Source organism: Garra rufa, chromosome 18 (assembly GCF_049309525.1).
Source record: "Garra rufa chromosome 18, GarRuf1.0, whole genome shotgun sequence".
NCBI lineage: Eukaryota > Metazoa > Chordata > Actinopteri > Cypriniformes > Cyprinidae > Garra > Garra rufa.
In genome coordinates, this window is record NC_133378.1 from 30,179,313 (window position 1) to 30,197,130 (window position 17,818).

The window sequence follows — 17,818 nt, forward strand, 5'->3', positions numbered from 1 at the left end:
TTCAACACCTTGTTTTGATGCTGCACCAAAAAGCTGTCTTTAGCGGAGTAAGCCGAACATGGAAACTGTGGATATTTTTGTATGTTGTCCCTGGCCTTGCCCACATAACTGCTGTAATCGGAGTGATAGTGACTTTATCCAATTACTTCTTGTGGATGAGCTCTGGTATTTTTTATTAGAGTGAGTGCTGCCATGTCCTTCAGATGTTCCTATTAGCTTGCCAGACAATTTCATAACAGTTAAAAAACTCTCTCTAGCAACCATCAAAAACAGCCTAGCAACACCCTAGCAATTATCTATCTATCTATCTATCTATCTATCTATCTATCTATCTATCTATCTATCTGTCTATCTGTCTATCTGTCTATCTATCTATCTATCTATCTATCTATCTATCTATCTATCTATCTATCTATCTGTCTATCTGTCTATCTGTCTGTCTGTCTGTCTGTCTGTCACAAAAGTGAGTACACCCCTCACATTTCAGCAACCATTTTAGTATATCTTCTCAAGGGACAATACTATAGAAATGAAACTTGGATATATTTTGTGTGCAGTCTGTATAGCAGAATAGATTTACTGTCCTCTGAAAATAACTTCACATACAGCCATTATTGTCAAAATAGCTGGCTCAAAAGTGAGTACACCCTAAGTGATAACAGCAGTATGTTGTTTAACCATGCAAAGCCACATGTCCTATTCATCATGATTATGTTTTTGTCTGCTTGACAGGATCATACAAAGTTGTGTATCTTGTATTAGAGCAGTTACAATTGGTGCTTTAAGTACAGTTCTCTCATACGGACCACTGGATGTTCAACATGGCATCTCATGGCAAAGAACTCTCTGAGGATTTGAGAATTAGAATTGTTGCTCTCCAAGATGGCCAAGGCTATTAGAGGTTCAGTAACACCCTGAAACCGAGTTACACTACAGTGGTCTGGGACATACAGAGGTTTTCCAAAGGGTTCCATTCGAAACAGGCCTTGCAAGGGTCAATAAATGATGTTGAGCACTTGTTCTGTGTGTCAGGTGCAGAACCTGCCTTAAAAAAAACAGATGCATGAGTGCTGCCAGCATTGCTTTAGAGGTTGCAGAAGTAGTAAGTCAGCTTGTCAGTGCTCAGACCATACTCCGCACACTGCAACAAGTCGGTTTGCATAGGCGTCGTCCCAGAAGGAAGCACAAGAAAGCCTGCAAACAGTTTGCTGAAGACAACCAGTTCAAGAGCATGAATTACTGGAACAATGTCCAGTGGTCTGATGAGACTATAAGATAAACTTGTTTGGCTCAGATAGTGTCCAGCATGTGTGGCGATGCCCTGGTGAAGAGTACCAAGAAAATTGTGTCTTGCCTACAGTCAAGCATGGTGGTGGTATCATCATGGTCTGGGGCTGCATGAGTGCATTGAGGGAAACATGGATTCCATTATATACTGTACATTCTGAAGCAGAACATGATGCCTTCCCTCCAGAAACTAGGCCGAATGGCAGGTTTCCAACATGATAACGATCCCAGACACGCCACCAAGAGGACAACTACCTTGCTGAGGAAGCTGAAGGTAAAGGTGATGGGGTGGCCAAGTATGTCTCCAGACCTGAACCCTATTAAGCACCTGTGGGGCATCCTCAAGCGTAAGGTTGAGAAGCACCATGTGTCTAATGTCCAGCAGCTCCATGAGGAGTGGAAGAGGATCCCAGCAACAACCTGTGCAGCTCTGGTCAATTCCATGCCCAGGATGATTAAGGCAGTGCCAGATAACAATGGTGCTAACACAATATATTGACACTTTGGACAAGTTCAATAAGGGTGTACTCACTTTTGTTGCCAGCTATTTTGACAATAATGGCTGTATGTTGAGTAATTTTCAGGGGACAATAAATCTATACTGCTATACAAGCTGCACATTGACTACTCTAAAATATATCCAAGTTTCATTTCTATAGCATTGTCCCTTGAGAAGGTATGGTTGCTGAAATGTGAGGGGTGTACTCTCTATCTGTGTCTGTCTGTCTGTCTGTCTGTCTGTCTGTCTGTCTGTCTGTCTGTCTGCAGTTTATAGGTCTAGGTCAGTTTGAATCAACTTAGTTCATAGTACTGACAGGAAAATGGGGCTCTTCCCCTCTCATCTGTCATTGTCAAATTGACAATGGAGCAGATTGAGTTACAGGACACAATGATGAGCTAAATGTACTTACCACAGGGTTTCCTCTTTCCTCTTACTGTCTGTGCAAGGTGCCCACAAGAGCTGTGTGAATTATTCACTAAAATATAAACATGAGTACACCAAGCAAGCTCTTTATATAGACGTGTAGTTCAGCGAAGAACAGAGTTTCAACAACAAACTATGTAAATAATTACAAAACATAAGGTGCAGCACTGGCCCGCTCTCAGAAAACTCATTGTTTCTTGGGATATCCCTTTTCTATAATGACTCACTTCATGAGGCATACTGTAAGCCACTTTCGGCAATTTCATTGCCACCGCCCAGGTATTATGTATTATATAGTTAAATTTAGAATGGCCTGGGATATTGCATAACATTTCTGCCCTGGGTCAGATGTTGAGGATCCTTTTCAATTTAAGACCCAAAATGCATCTGCTGGTCTGGAGCGCTGGAGGAAGGTGTCACACAAAGTCCCTGGCACTTGCTCTGTCTGCTCAGTTGTACTTTCCTTGGTGGTACCATCGGCCGCATACCTTGGCAGGCTCAGGATGTGTCAGAGCAAATTACAGTGGCCCTAAATTAGGCCATAGAATTTGGTGTTCTCTGCAGGGGAGGAGGGGATATGTGACACCCTGCAGGCCTTGTGGTGTGTAGTGTGACAGTCAGCCATCATGCAGGCTCAGTGTTTTGAAGGTACCGCACAAAATTATTCCGAAATTCCACTTAGGGACAGAAAGACTCTTCATGTTCCTCCGCAGCCTGGTGTAAGGTAGCATGATAGTAGCAGGATGGGTCTGCAGGGGCACTTGTGACTCATAAACCATATAAGTTTAAACAGGACGCAGTCAGATGGTACTGCTTCAGTACCACAAAGCCAGTCCTAATATGCTGTGATGAAATTAGCTGAATGAAATCTGATGAGATGATTTACACACCCTTCAATTCAGGCTACTGTGGGAGGAACTGCAAATTGGCTAGTAGTTCTATTTCATCATTACATTAAGGTTGATGTGGTTGTTCATAGTTCCTTATTAGTCTCTGTGATCAACTGGTAATCATATATGGTTCAGGAATGTGTTTTTAATACATATTAACCAGGTTTATTTTTCATCAGTAATACATTTTCACTAAGTGAATCATTGAATCAACTAATTTTAAGAAGAATTTAAAATGAATTTGATATGTTGAAATCCCTCATGGTGAGTATGAGCAATAGTAAATTCACTGCTATTGTTAGCCTCATAAAGCAATATAATGACGTGTGCAATAATCTGATTGAAAATGACCTGGTAGTAAAAAAAAAGACAGTTCTAAATATAGTTCTAGAAGCACGTCAAACCGTTGTGACCTCAGTAGTACAGATCTGAATCATTCACATGACACAGATTAGCCGACTAACTGTCCATATGGAGAATGTTCAAAACCACAACTTCCTTCTAGAAGGGGAAAGCTCATCGCAGTGAAGTAATCAGATGACATAATGATTACATAGTTTACCGCTGTTATGAAAGCAATGTTGAAATCCTATATCGTTAAAGAAACAAATTTGTGTCATTTATTCTAGTTTTGAGATTCATTTTTTTTTTCTTTTTTTTTTGTTGATGTTGTAAGACTATACTGTAGTAGACTGTACTTGCGCTATACGATAAATAGATGCATAAATAAAAAAAATTTAATTTTCCATGTCATTCCAAACTTTTACTTTTTTTCTGTCTTTCACCAAAGGGTAATTTTTGCCCACTGTTTTCAAAATGTGACCCTAGATCTCAAAACCAGTAATAAGGGTCAATTTTTCTAAACTGAGATCTGAAAGCTGAGAAAAGAAGCTTTCCATTGATGTAATAAAACTATTGGATTCTGAGGATGGAAAAAAATCTAAATATTGAGAAAATCTGCTTTAAAGTTGTCCAAATGAAGTTCTTAGCAATGCATAAATTTAAAAATTAAATTTTGATATATTTACGGTACAAAATTTACAAAATATCTTTATGGAACATGATCTTTACTTAATATCCTAATGATTTTTGGCATAAAAGAAAAATAAATGTTTAAAAGCATGATGTTTTCTGTTTAAAATGTATTTTATGTAGAGAGCTGCACAAAATCATGAAAGATAAGCAATACCTCTCACCAATGATTTTTGGCATAAAAGAAAAATCATTTTGACCCATATAATGTATTTTTGGCTATTGCTACAAATATACCTGTGCTACTTAGGACTAAAGTTTTGTGGTCCAGGGTCACAAATAATGACAGTGAATGAAGATTGGAGTTATCAAGCTGCACAATGACAAAAGTACAATAAATGTGTCATAAAAGTTATCTTTATGATTGTGTTCTATTTTAAGCCCTATAGGTCTTTTTGGCATGTTCTTTATCCAGCATATCTGATTACTCTTTTGAATTAGATATTGTAAATCCAGTTCACAAAACAGGTCTAGATTTGTTGACAAATTGGACTCAAGTAGTAATAAACACTTACTTTATATTTCAGAAATTAAAACAGGTTTGGAATGACATAAGGTTGAGCTAATGATGACAGAAACCCTTTAACCAGTTTTTTTTTTATGGAAGAAGAGCCACACAGATCTTGTTATAACCCTTTTATCGATAAACTAAACTAATGTGTTTTAAATGCTAACATATGTGACCCTGGACCACAAAACCAAGCCATAAGGGTCAATTTGTTTGAAATTGAGATTTATGCATCATCTGAAAGCTGATAAATAAGCTTTCCATTGATGTATAGGTTGTTAGGATAGGACGCTATTTGGCCAAGATACAACTATTTGAAAATCTAGAATCTGAGGGAAAATCACCTTTAAAGTTATCAAAATGACATTTTAGCAATGCATATTACTAATCAAAAATTAGGTTTGATATGTTTACGGTAGAAATTTACAAAATATCTTCATGGAACATGATCTTGACTTAATATCCTAATGATTTTTGGCATAAAAGAAAAAGAAATGTTTCAAAGCACCAAAGATGTTTTCTGTTCAAAATTTATTTTATATAGAGAGCTGCACAAAATCATGAAAGGTAAGCAATACCTCTCACTTTATGTAAAAAAAATTCAGAATGCCCGATCTTGATTTTGTCATTATGAGAAAAGATACAGTCTGCAGAAGCTCTAGACATACCTATACATCTTTAAAATACATACATACAAATATAATTACTCTAAGGTTTGACCGGTACACTAAACTAAGTCAGGCGTCTGTAATAATACTCCAAGTATTTGCATGTAAGAGGCTGTATGTGGTACATGTACAGTAGCTGCACTGGATCTCCAGTGACTTTTCAGTCTTTCATATAAACTACTGACTCTTAAAATACACTTTCTGCATATGCTAAAGTTTCTAGACTTTATTGTCACTGGATCTGAAACATTAGACGGTGTACCACAGTCCTCCAATGCACTCACATCAGTCCTGTATTCAAATGTATCTCTGTTTTCAGTGTAAGCACGTTTTTGAGCATATTTAAGGGAGACAATCCTCTGGCACTTGAGCGTATTTAAGGCTTCGTATGACCATTTAAGCATCCAAGTAAATGCTGTTTGCACTCCCGGTTTTGGTCCATGGGCTTTCTAACTCAAAGTTGAAAGATGCTTTACTGGATTCTGTGTGGAATATGCCATCTGTAATACTGATGGGACTTCTTTCATCCAGAAGTCACATGTAGAACATTTGAGCTTCCTGTTTTGCACCATTGACCTGAAATGCTACTGACAGAAGCCGCCATTTCAGCTAAAATATACTAAACTCCATGTCTGTTTAGAGTTACACCAACCAAAGCATAATTCTTGTTGTGTCTCTTAGTGAGTTCAGTGTTGAAGATTATGTGATCTCCAAAATGCAGGCGTAAGTAGAATGTAATCGTTCTCTGATTCCATTTCAAGAAAGCAGAGAACAGTAAGCGATAAAGTCCTTTGACTAGTCAAACCCTCAAGAGCTCCCCAACATCTCATATCCATCTCTTTCATCTCCATTTGTCCATTAATAAAATCTCTTCAGAATGGCAACGTGTCCATGAAGATTTTATCCACAATGGGTGGAGGTGGGACCAAGTCTTCCAGTTTAAGATAGAAGATCCGCTGGAGGCCCTGGGTGCACAGTGTTCTCAGCTCCGGAAGTTTGCCCAGGAGTCGGGACAGGTAGTTGGGCCGGGTGGCCTCAGGGGTGCTTGTGGAGACGTGGTCTCTGAGACACGTGACCAGGCGGTTTTGGAGATCTTCGATCCGTTTAGGTTCTTTCAAGCCATGTCGATCTGTTGGTCACAGATTAGAGATTTGTTTTCGGAGGACACATATTTCTCAAGTCTGTGTAGAACAAATAAAAAAATATTTACCTGTGATTATGACCAGTGTGGCAAGACAAGAGAAAGACGATACGTCCAAATTCAAGCGGTGTAAACTCTGAGAAAACTCCATGATGGAGTCAATCCAGTCGCCGAAGCTTCGTACGCACTGCGTCCGGTGCAAAACCACACCGTTGCAGAAAATAAGCTTGTCTGTTTCAGGGTTTGACCTACAAGTAAAAATAAAAATAAATGCTTAGACACCTCACAGTAGTTTTAAAATAATTGAGTGTCATATGAACTGACACATACCTGTAAGCTAGCCGAAGTATGAAGAGCTCCACAAATGCTGACTCAAGCAGAAGCTCTTGGTCCTCCTTACAGAAGGCATTGAATCCTGGGATGTTTCCAGCCCACTTTCTGATCACATCCATTGACCCTGTTAGCAAGTCGTAGAACTGCTGTATGTCGTTGGCGTCCTCCTTCTCAGACAATCCGGATACTGATTCCTGATACTATACAATGAGCAAAAGTACAATATGTTAATTAACATTAATTGACAATACTATTAAAAGGGTCATCGGATGCAAAATTCACTTTTACATGCTGTTTGAGCTCAAGTGTAACAAAATGCGGCTAAAGTTTACAGTCTCAGAAAATGGCTTGGAAGAGAGGGACGGGATGAGCAGAGCTCATTGGCACTAAAAGAGTCATGCACCGAAACGGCTCGCTGTGAACAGAGCTGTTTTTGATAAGGTTGAGAAATTTTAACCAAGGTATGTTATAGACTTCATTAAGACCCTAAATAATCATATCAGCTTGTGGAAAATGGGCATCCGATGACCTCCTTAGAACAGCACTTTGCTGTCAAATTGTTATGAAGCATGATTGTTCTGTCCTCACCTTTGAATAGTCTAGATTTCCACTGGCAGGGTTTGAGTCGATATGGGCAGTGACCAGAGAGGCGATGATGTTCACAGGTGAAGTGACAGACAGTGAGTCCTGAACAACTTTTGGCTTGGATGGCAGACGACCTCTTCTACCTTTCAGGCTGTCTGTTCTCACAACTACACAGAGGGACAATATGATCACTTGTTAAAATTGCTTTAAGGGTATTTGGGTATTTTGAATGAATTGATATTATGTTCTTTTTTTTAGTTCTTACCTTCTTTCACCATTCCCACAGCTAGGCACTTTTGGAAGCGGCAGAACTGACATCTGTTTCGCCGCCTTTTGTCCACTGGACAATCTTTGTTGGCGAGGCAAACATATTTGGCGTTTTTCTGTACTGTGCGCTGCAAAATCAAAAATCAAACCTAGTCAGTCAAATAAGCCTAATGCCAATTCATCAGCAAGACAAGTATAGCATGCTCACACTATCTTACCTTGAAAAAGCCTTTGCATCCCTCACAAGTGCGCACCCCGTAATGCTGACAGGAGGCGTTGTCTCCACACACTGCACAGCGTCCTTCGTTTCCTGTGGGGCTCCTTACTTTAGGAGACAGGTGTCCGTCCATTAGTCCTGAGCCATCCCGGCTGCCCTGTTCCAGGTTGAGTGGGCTGAAGGGAAGTGGAGAACCGTGCTGCTGGGACTGAGAAAAGGGATCCTGATCTGGGAGTTGTGGCTGCAGCTGTCCCAAAGGGGAAAGCTCGTCATGCCCAAATGTGAAGAAAGAGTCAGCCTGGTTCAGAGGCTTCTCTGAAGCCCAGCAGCCCTCATCGGGGGAGCAGGGACCGAAGTTGTTGTCCCAGGCAGACATAGGCTGGAATCCCGGGGTTGAGGGAGATGGCGCAGATGCTGGACTTCCAAAGCAGTTTGACCCACCTGAAGAGGACAATGTCTCATCTAGGTAACTTAAAGCGAATGTGCCTGGGTAGCAGCCATACACCTGAAGGTCGTCCAGCTTGAACGAGTCTTGCCCGGAAGGGCCGCCTGGACAGGTAGAAGCAGGGCCTGTGGCGATCTGGCACGAGTAGGTGTCAAACTCCCCAACGTAGCCTCCAACCAGAGAGGTGATGCTGGGAAGGGAGGGTGCGGAGAGCTGGTCCCGCTGGTCAGTCAGATCCATGGCCAACCTGGAGGTGAAGTCAGGATTCAAAAACTCTGAGCTGAAGAGGGGGCTCTCATAGGTCTGGACTCCATGTTGACTTTGAACACAGGTCATTTCTGTAGAACAGAACCACAACATCTACTTTTCAATACCCCGTAGATATTGCCACTGAATGCCTAAAGAGCTGAGTAGTGCATCCTAACCTGTGCCTAGATAGACTTACTCGTCAGCCAAAGAGTTTGTATAGACACAGTTCTCTGAAATGCCTTGTGCCTTGTTTCTCAGAAAACTTAGAGAGCCGTCTGGCTGGAAAGGGCAGCCATGCTTATTGTGTTACCACGTTAAGAACGTCAGACAAACATGACACGTGGGTTGCCTCACTGAGTGAGGGTGTGTATGTTTGTGAGGGCGAGTGGGCGGTGTGTGCATGTATATGGAACTTTTTTTTTAGATAGACTCAAAAATCCCCACAAACTCAGACATAGTGTTCCATAAGGCAAGTGATAAGATAATTTAAGAAACTACCCGCATTAAAAAATGCTTACATTCAATCATACTACATTTCTAACATTATTCTTCCACGTCAATTCAATCTTTAGACCGGAAATGGAAATATTAGTCTCTATCAACTTGTTTTAAAAGAGTAGTTCTGCAGAACATTCTTGGTAAATGCAAAAGACAATTATGGCTCAGTGTTTGACAGATATTTATGACCTTGAACCCAGAGCAAGGTGAGAACACACCGGTAATATAATACACCGGTCAGTGCAATAGCAATAGATATGTTTCTTAAAGTCAAAAATGTCTAGGTGGTGCAACTCTGAAGCAATTTTGCTTTAGAATATTATTGTGAAAAAACAGTCAGTGTGGCATAACCAGCATGCAGGAAACCAAGTGATTTTGTTTACAAAATATTAATAATAAAATTAAACAAACAGACAGGACCCCCTTGTCGAGATCCAAGGTCATTACTATTAATATTTTTATACAAAACTTCATATTTTAGTGTGTGTACACTAAATAAGTTGTGTATCAGGGGTTAAGTATTTAACTACTTTGTGCGTAAAGGCTACACCACTTGACATTTTAGAGTAAAACGAAATGTGTAGATATGATAATAGCGTTTATAAGAACTTCTCGTTTTTAATCATTTGTCTTTTACCTATATTAACTGTTTAATATATGTATGTATCATACATAGCTTAAGCACAGTCGGGTTTAAAAGGAAAGTGTATGCAGACAAGTTTTTGGCTGTTGAGCACCTGTTGCATTGAGACCGTGCGCTTGCAGAAGCGCACCACTCACTGTAACACACACACCCTCTCAGTCTATTTTTTAATTTCTTACGGGTTCACATTTCTTATCTTGTTACATTCAGATCCTTTTACATTTTAAGTTCCAGACGCCAGCTGATTTTGCGCTTTCGATTCAAAACTGATACGCACTAGTCTATTCACTTCTGCTCTCCATGTAGTAAAGAATACAAAATATATAAAACAAGACACCACAAACCTTTCATCAGTTTATAAACACGCACACCTAAGTTGTATTACTACTAACTCATTTGCCGTTCGTATAAGATTTAAAAGCAGCATACAAGCTAAAAGAAAAGAGTATTGACTGACTTCCGAATATTAAAAGCAAAAATACTTACGTACCTGAAAATGTGTTGTGGTGAGGGGACTTATAAGTGTCCGTATTCCAAGTGATGGATAACCATGTATAAACGTCCCCTGCCACGACAAGACGGTTTTCTCAAATTTCTGTGAGCGAGCAGATATATAGCGACTACTTTATTGTGCCGTTACGTCAAAGGTGCATCCTCTCTTGAGGCGTTCCACTGGCAAATATGGCCATGCAGGGGCGGAGATCCTCGGTAAATCTTTCCGGCTGCCGACCAATCAGAGCGCTTCAGTCAAAAGACATGACGCACACACGGGATTCCATTGACGCAAACAATCCGCACGTTTATTGTTCTAATTATAGCAGCGTACTGCTGTGCAACTGGCTGAATTTAGTTAAAAATAGTGAGGAGAAGACACAAATAACTAGCAGATAAGTAAAGACGAGCATCAGAAAGACTAAAAAGAAATGTTTTACGTTGTAAACAGGATTTATTGTGACAAAATAAACGTATTTCTAACAACATCTTAAGTTACCTTAATACGCATATATCGTTAGAATATTGTTTTATAACAATATATTATACAATGTAAATGCATTATGGAAATTATTTTCAAATTTTTTACATTTTCACTTAAATTCTCAGTTATTATCGCTACCGCATGAGACATTTCCCTCCTAAAGAAAACCACAAGGAGCCCACGAGGAGAGGGTAGGGCTACACCTTCACCGCCTGAACGTGTCAAAACATGAAAGTGTTCGAAGAAAAAATAAAAACGGAAGTCAGCGCTGTCTGAGTTTTACAATACAGGGTGTACAAGGGATTGACAGTTCCAGTAAATGTCACGTCTCTCGTGTCATGCGGTGATTGTCATGCTTGAACGTTTTCCTTTTAACTAGGAATGAAAACCAAGCATAACTTCGAGTCACAAATATTTAATGTGTCTGGCACTTTGCACTACTACTCTTGAACTTCCAGTTAGTACTCAAAAACAGTATGTAATGAACTATTCCAAATTGTGAAGGGATCAAATGTAAAATTTTCATACATCAAATATTGAAAAATCTATATTGATACAACTATTTTGAATACTATGGAGTCTCTATGGTGTTTATGGCCCTGTTTGCCTTATTTACAGACATGTTTGTCTATAAGGTCAACAGTTAAATTAAGTTTCACTTTAACTTGCAGAAATGATTCATATGACCAAAGATATCTGTGACCCTGGACCTCAAAACCAGTCATAAAAGTCAATTTTCTGAAATTGAGATTTATACATAATCTGAAAGCTAAATAAATAAGGACAATATTTGGCTGAGATACAGCTATTTAAAAATCTTGAATCTGAGGGTGCAAAAACAACAAAATATTGAGAAAATTGCCTTTAAAGTTGTGCAAGTGAAGTTCTTAGCTATGCATATTACTAATCAAAAATTAAGTTTTGATATATTTATGGTAGAAAATTTACAAAATATCTTCATTGAACATGATCTTTATGTAATATCATAATAAATTTATTAATTTTTTTGATACAAGTATAACCGTGCTACTTAAGACTTTGTGGTCCAGGGTCACATTTAAAGAAAAAGGCTTTACTGACATCTATCATCTTAAACTGATATTTCGAGCACTAGTAACTCCTCTTGACAAATGTAAAAACATCCTGTCTCTCCACGTAGTAGGTGTACATTTTCATACTACTAAACAATTATACTCTAGTTGGCTACCTTTTAGGTATAATAAATCATCAGCCACCCATGAGTTTCTAAAGGTGTGCTGCTATTTTAAAGGGCATGTCCTGATCCAGATCCAGTACGCCACTGTGCTTGCCGAGTGGGCTAGGTGATGATAGAAGCAGTCCGTATCAGTTGTTTCTCACATAGTACTTTCGCACCTGAGACAGACAGTTTTCGTGTCATAATCCATTTTCCTCTGCCACATCGGCGGGTGTAACCTTTCAGTGAAACGCAGTGAACGAGTGACCCAGTCTTGCTGAATAGGTTGATTCAAGTGCCCGGTGGCCAAGTAACATGAAATGCAGGCCGCTGACACAGTATCCGTTTCAGGTATTTAAAAACAAGGACATCGGGTCTCCAAAAGTATTCAGAGTAGGCCAACATGATAGCAGGAACTGGGCGGTCAGTTAACTGACAAAGTTGACACAGAATATAGGTTGAAAATTGTGTTGCCTGTGCTTGACCTGGAATAATATTAGGCTGAAAGTGCAACTGTAATCTGTTTGTTTTCTAATATAGGTGTTTCACATGTAGACAAAGCATAATAGAAACATAAAGGGATAGTTCACCCAAAAATGAAAATTCTGTCACACCCTCATGCCGTTCCAAACCGTAAGAACTTTGTTTATCTTCGGGACACAAATTAAGATATTTTTAATGAATCCGAGAGCACTTTTGTTTTCTTTGCGCACAAAAAGTATTATTGTAGCTTTATAAAATTAAGGTTGAACCAATGATGTCACATTGACTATTTGTGAGCCTGGACCACAAAACCAGTCATAAGTAGCATGGGTATATTTGTAGCAATGGCCAACAATACACTGTATAGGTTAAAATTATGGATTTTTCTTTTATGCCAAAAATTATTAGGATATTTTGTGAATTTTACTACTATAAATATATAAAAACTTAATTATTGATTAGTAATATGCATCGCTAAGAACTTCATTTGGACAACTTAAAAGACGATTTTTGCAGTCTAGGATCACATTTTACGACATCCTACGTTTCTGTGCCTTGACCATGGTCTATGGAGGGTCAGAAAGCTTAGATTTAATCAAAAATATCTTCTTTGTGTTCCGAAGATGAACTAAGGTCTTACAGGTTTGGAATTAATAACATCATTTTTTTTTGTGAACTAACCTTTAAGAATTAGTTTACTCTCAGTTATGTATGCATGATTTCTGGAGCTATTCCAGTAATATCTTTCTTTACTCATCTTGAAGACTAAATCTCTTGTCCAAGTCACATTTCACTCCAAAATAAATAAATAGCTTATAAATATGCATATTTAAAATATAATTATTCAATAAATGTCTTTTAAATGATAAAGGCAGTGCAACAAATACAATAATTATTTATTTTTTTGCAGTTTAAAACGTAGCTACAACACACAACATTACAGACATGCAAAACAATATATAGGCTATAATTATGAAGAAAGTAAAAATGTTTATTTCTTTTTATTTTGGGGTTAAATGTGACATTTATTGCATATTCTTGGTAGGTTGCAGTTAAAACACGCTTTATCCAGTTGACGTCTTTTATCGGTGTTTCCTGACATTCTCCGTGTTTTTGCCAATTTCCATCTCTCAGGCTGTATACCCAGAATTGGCTTTACTTCTTTCCGCCGTTATCACGAGTTGGCATCTTTTCCCTGATCAAAGACTTTTTGCTCACAAGCCTGTTATTTCTCAAGGCAGCCGCGGAATCTCCTTCATTCTTCCACCTGTGAAGAGCGGGAGCCGCGCCATCGAGCTCTCTATCAGTTCACTCTTCCTCTTTTGACCGCGCAGTCGGAGAAAAGAAAGGATGTGTCTTGTCTCAGTCACAGAGACCAAAAAAGAGGAAGCTCTGTCAATGACGTCATGACGCGCCGGCTGACGTAGAAGGAATCCCTCCCGCGCGCTGCCATATGGGGAAGCCCAGCCGAATACAGCAGAAGCGCCTGTTGCAAAATGACGCGACAGTTTTCCATTACGGCGTCCATTTACATCGTGCCATAAGCCGGATCACGAGCTTAATTACTTTTAAAATAAACCTTTTAGGGACTGATGAGAAGGTAAACGAGCACCGAGGGACAGTTATAGTTCAATTATCTTACAGCTGCTGAGTTGTTGGCATATACGTTGAGCTGAACTTGTCACGAGGGGCGGGATAGGAAAAAGACGACGAGGAAGTGGTCACAAGACCATGAGAAAAACATTGTGCTGACACGCAGAAAGCGATCAAATCGGAACAGGTGTTACGAGAAAAAAAAAGATAAAAAAAATACTCAAACGAGTAAGAAAATAACAACTGCCACACAACATCAAATAACAGTTGTTTAGCTTGACTCACTATATGGATCACCTTGGCCTGTGTTGTGTAAAATTAAATAGACTAGCTATTTCTAGGCCACTAATATAGTGGCAATGCAAGTGGACATCTTAAACGGTGTACTTGTCCAACATTTAATTTCAAAACCATGGGCATTAATAGGGGATTGTTGCTCCCTAACCACTTCCACTGTTCTGGCTAGACTTTCCATTAAATGTTGGAACACGGCTGTGGGGATTTGCACGCATTGAGACACAAGAACATCAGTGCAGTCAGGTGCTCATGTTGGTTAATGGGCCTGGCTTGATATCTGCGTTCCAATTCGTCCCAAAGGTGTTCAGCTCTTCCATTTACTGAAAATGTTTGTCTAGTGAGATTAGAGTTTATGCAACTGACAGCACTGGGTGTAGTGGAAAAAACTAAACCTCTTTTTTTAATAGACACTACCAGTCAAAAGGATTTTTGTTTTTTTTAAAGAAGTCTCTTTTGCTTACCAAGCCATTTATTTTATTTATTTATAAATACAGCGAAGGCAGTAATATTGTGAAATATTTTTGATATTTAAACTAACTGCTTTCTATTTAAATATATTTTAAAATGTAATTTTGCTCCTCTGATCAAAGCTAAATTTTCAGCATCATTACTCCAGTCTTCAGTGTCATTGATTATTATTATCACCAATATTTAAAACAGTTGAGTACATTTTTTTTAGGATTCATTGATAAATAGAAATATCTGAAGATCTGCATTTATCTGAAATAAAAAGCTTTTGTAGCATTATACACTATACCATTTAAAAGCTTGGAATGAGTATAATTATTATATATATATATATATATATATATATATATATATATATATATATAGAAGTATTATAGAAATTAATACTTTTATTTAACAAGGATGCTTTAAATTGATCAAAAGTGATGGTAAAGACATTTATAATGTTACAAAAAAATACTTTAAATTGTACTATTTTTGCCGTATTTTGGATCAAATAAATGCAGGCTTGGTGAGCCAAAGAGACTTCTTTGAAAACATTAAAAATCTTACTGTTCAAAAACTTTTGACTGGTAGTGTACCTTCAGCCACATTTTTTAAATGGAGTATCTTATTCTCAGCCAGGTTGTATTAATTTGATAAAAAAACAAAACAAACAAAAAAAAAAAAACAGTAATATTGTGAAATAGTATTGCAATTTCTAATATTGGTTTCCTATTTTAATATACTTAAAAAAATAATTCATTTCTGTGACACAGCACTGAATTTTCATCAGCCATTATTCCAGTCTTTAGTGTCAAATGATCCTTCAGAAATCATTCTAATATGCTGATTTATTTTCAATGTTGGAAACAGTTGTGTTGCTTTAATAATTTTTGGAACCTGTGATACTTTTTTTTATTCTTTAATGAATAAGACGTTAAAAAGAACTGCATTTATTCAAAATAGAAATGTTTTCTAACAATATTGTGAAAGTCTTTACTATCACTTTTTATCCATGTAACACACCCTGGCTGAATGAAAGTATTACTTTCTTCAAAAAAAAAAAAAAAAAAAAAAATTACTGACCCCAAACGTTTGAATAGTAGTGTATATTGTAGCAGGTCCCAAAAATTAGTAAGAAGCACAACTGTTTTCAACATAGATAGGACTAGGGCTAGTAATGATGCTGAAAATTCAGCTTTGCATCACAGGAATAAATTAGATTTTTAAATGTATTAAAATAGTAAAATAACTTTTTAAATTCTTTTTAAAGTCTTGAAGCTCTCTATCATATACATTATTGGACATTATGAAGACAGAAAGGGTTAAAATGTTCTTTGTTCACTATCAAAATAGAGTTTGAGAGCACTGTGGCAGTGTCATGTCATTCTATTTTGAAGGCCTTCTTTGATCTTTTGATCATGCACCAGCTCTAAATTGTTTTTGGATGTGTGCATACCATTTTGCTATGCATATGGAACAACATGCACTGGTCAATTTACCATATAGCACGTATACCGTACATACCCGGTTGCTGGGTTTAGAGTCAGACACCTGTTGTTAAATCAAAGTGATTTACGTACAGCTGTTCGATTTCAAGACAGAGTTAGCTCCCCCTGCCTGTATGTCAGTAACTGCATCATGTGGCTCTCCACACTGCAGCATGCCTAGAGAGCCTTGAATGCAGCCTGGCTTTTGAATCAAATCAAGTGCATATCATCCCCCCGAATAGCCAGTTTGCTGTCTTGAGTGAGCCGTAGCTTAGCACTGATTATGTAATGATATGTAAATGTGCTAAGATAAGATCCCTTGACTTTGCATGGATCTTGAACTTGACCTTGAGAGGATATTGACCGTGAACACAAGTCCCAAAAGGCTTAGCCGAAGGCAGACAGCTGCCCTGTACCTCCAAGCTGAAGCTATCAAATGTAAACCACCAACTTGATCACTGTAGGTTCATTTCAACTTTATAATGAGCACATGTGTTGCTGTTAAAGGGACAGTTCACCCAAAAAACTCAATATAGAGCGCTGCAATGATGCATATTTTTGTAGGCCAACATGGAAATTAACATCACCCTGGTTTCCTCGACACAAACCCAACAGGATTTTTCCAATGGCTTTTGGTTTGTTGCAGAAAATAGGCTTTGTGACCAACGAAAGTATAAGATTCTTACACATTTTGTTTATCATGATAATGAACACAACTTTCTGAAGCCTAAATATAATCATAAGAAGTGCACAGCTAAATGTAAGCTATAAATGAACTACACCATGGTTGCATGACTTCAAATCCCATCACTATTTAGCATCTGACAACTCTTTTAGTCTTTATTTAAAAGCAAGTTTGATTTAGAAGAGTTCTCAAGAGCATATAAACAAAACGAGACTGAAAGTAGACTAGTGAGATGAATTTACCTTTTCGGCGTAATGATGTTTGATGTGCCCCCACAACCTCTTTAGTCCCATTTAGCCACTTGTCAGCTTTTTTGGAGACAATAAAATCTGTAAAAAAATCACAGGAGAGTATTACCGACGTACAGTTGAAGTCAAAAGTTTACATACACCTTGCAGAATCTGCAAAATGTTAATTATTTTACCAAAATAAGAAGGCTCATACAAAGTGCATGTTATTTATTACTGACCTGGATAAGATATTTCACATGTAAGATGAAAATAATAGTTCAATTTATAAAAATGACCCCGTTCAAAAGTTTACATACACTTGAGTCTTAACACTGTGTTGTTACCTGAATGATCCACAGCAGATTTTTTTTTTTGTTTAGTGATAGTTGTTTATTAGTCCCTTGTTTGTCCTGAAAACTGCCTGCTATTCTTCAAAGAAATCCTTCAGATCCCACAAATGCTTCAGAAGGAGAATCAATGCATTAAGAGTCAGGGGTGTAAAGTTTTGAACATAATGAAGATGTGTACATTTTTCTTATTTTGCCTAAATATCATATTTTTTTATTTAGTACTGCCCTTTAGAAGTTACAGAAGATACTTACATGTTTCCCAGAAGACAAAATAAGTGAAATTTACCCTGATCTTCAAATTTAAAAAGTTTTCACCCCTGGTTCTTAATGCCCGCAGTGTTTGTCATTGTTGGAAAGGGTTCAAATACACACAATGCTGAA

The 17,818-nt window shown here is 38.0% G+C and overlaps 1 protein-coding gene across 1 annotated transcript; it reads right to left on the minus strand.

The window, feature by feature from the left end:
- Nucleotides 1-5,156: 5,156 nt before the first annotated feature.
- nr4a1 (nuclear receptor subfamily 4, group A, member 1) lies at nt 5,157-10,295 on the minus strand. The gene is made up of 7 exons (XM_073823205.1): nt 10,179-10,295; nt 7,855-8,636; nt 7,635-7,764; nt 7,373-7,536; nt 6,782-6,984; nt 6,521-6,699; nt 5,157-6,439 (listed from the first exon to the last, which is right to left on the minus strand). The coding sequence occupies exons 2-7, from the start codon at nt 8,632-8,634 to the stop codon at nt 6,183-6,185; spliced, it is 1,713 nt and encodes a 570-aa protein (XP_073679306.1). The 5' UTR covers nt 8,635-8,636; nt 10,179-10,295; the 3' UTR covers nt 5,157-6,182.
- Between the last annotated feature and the right edge of the window lie 7,523 nt (nt 10,296-17,818).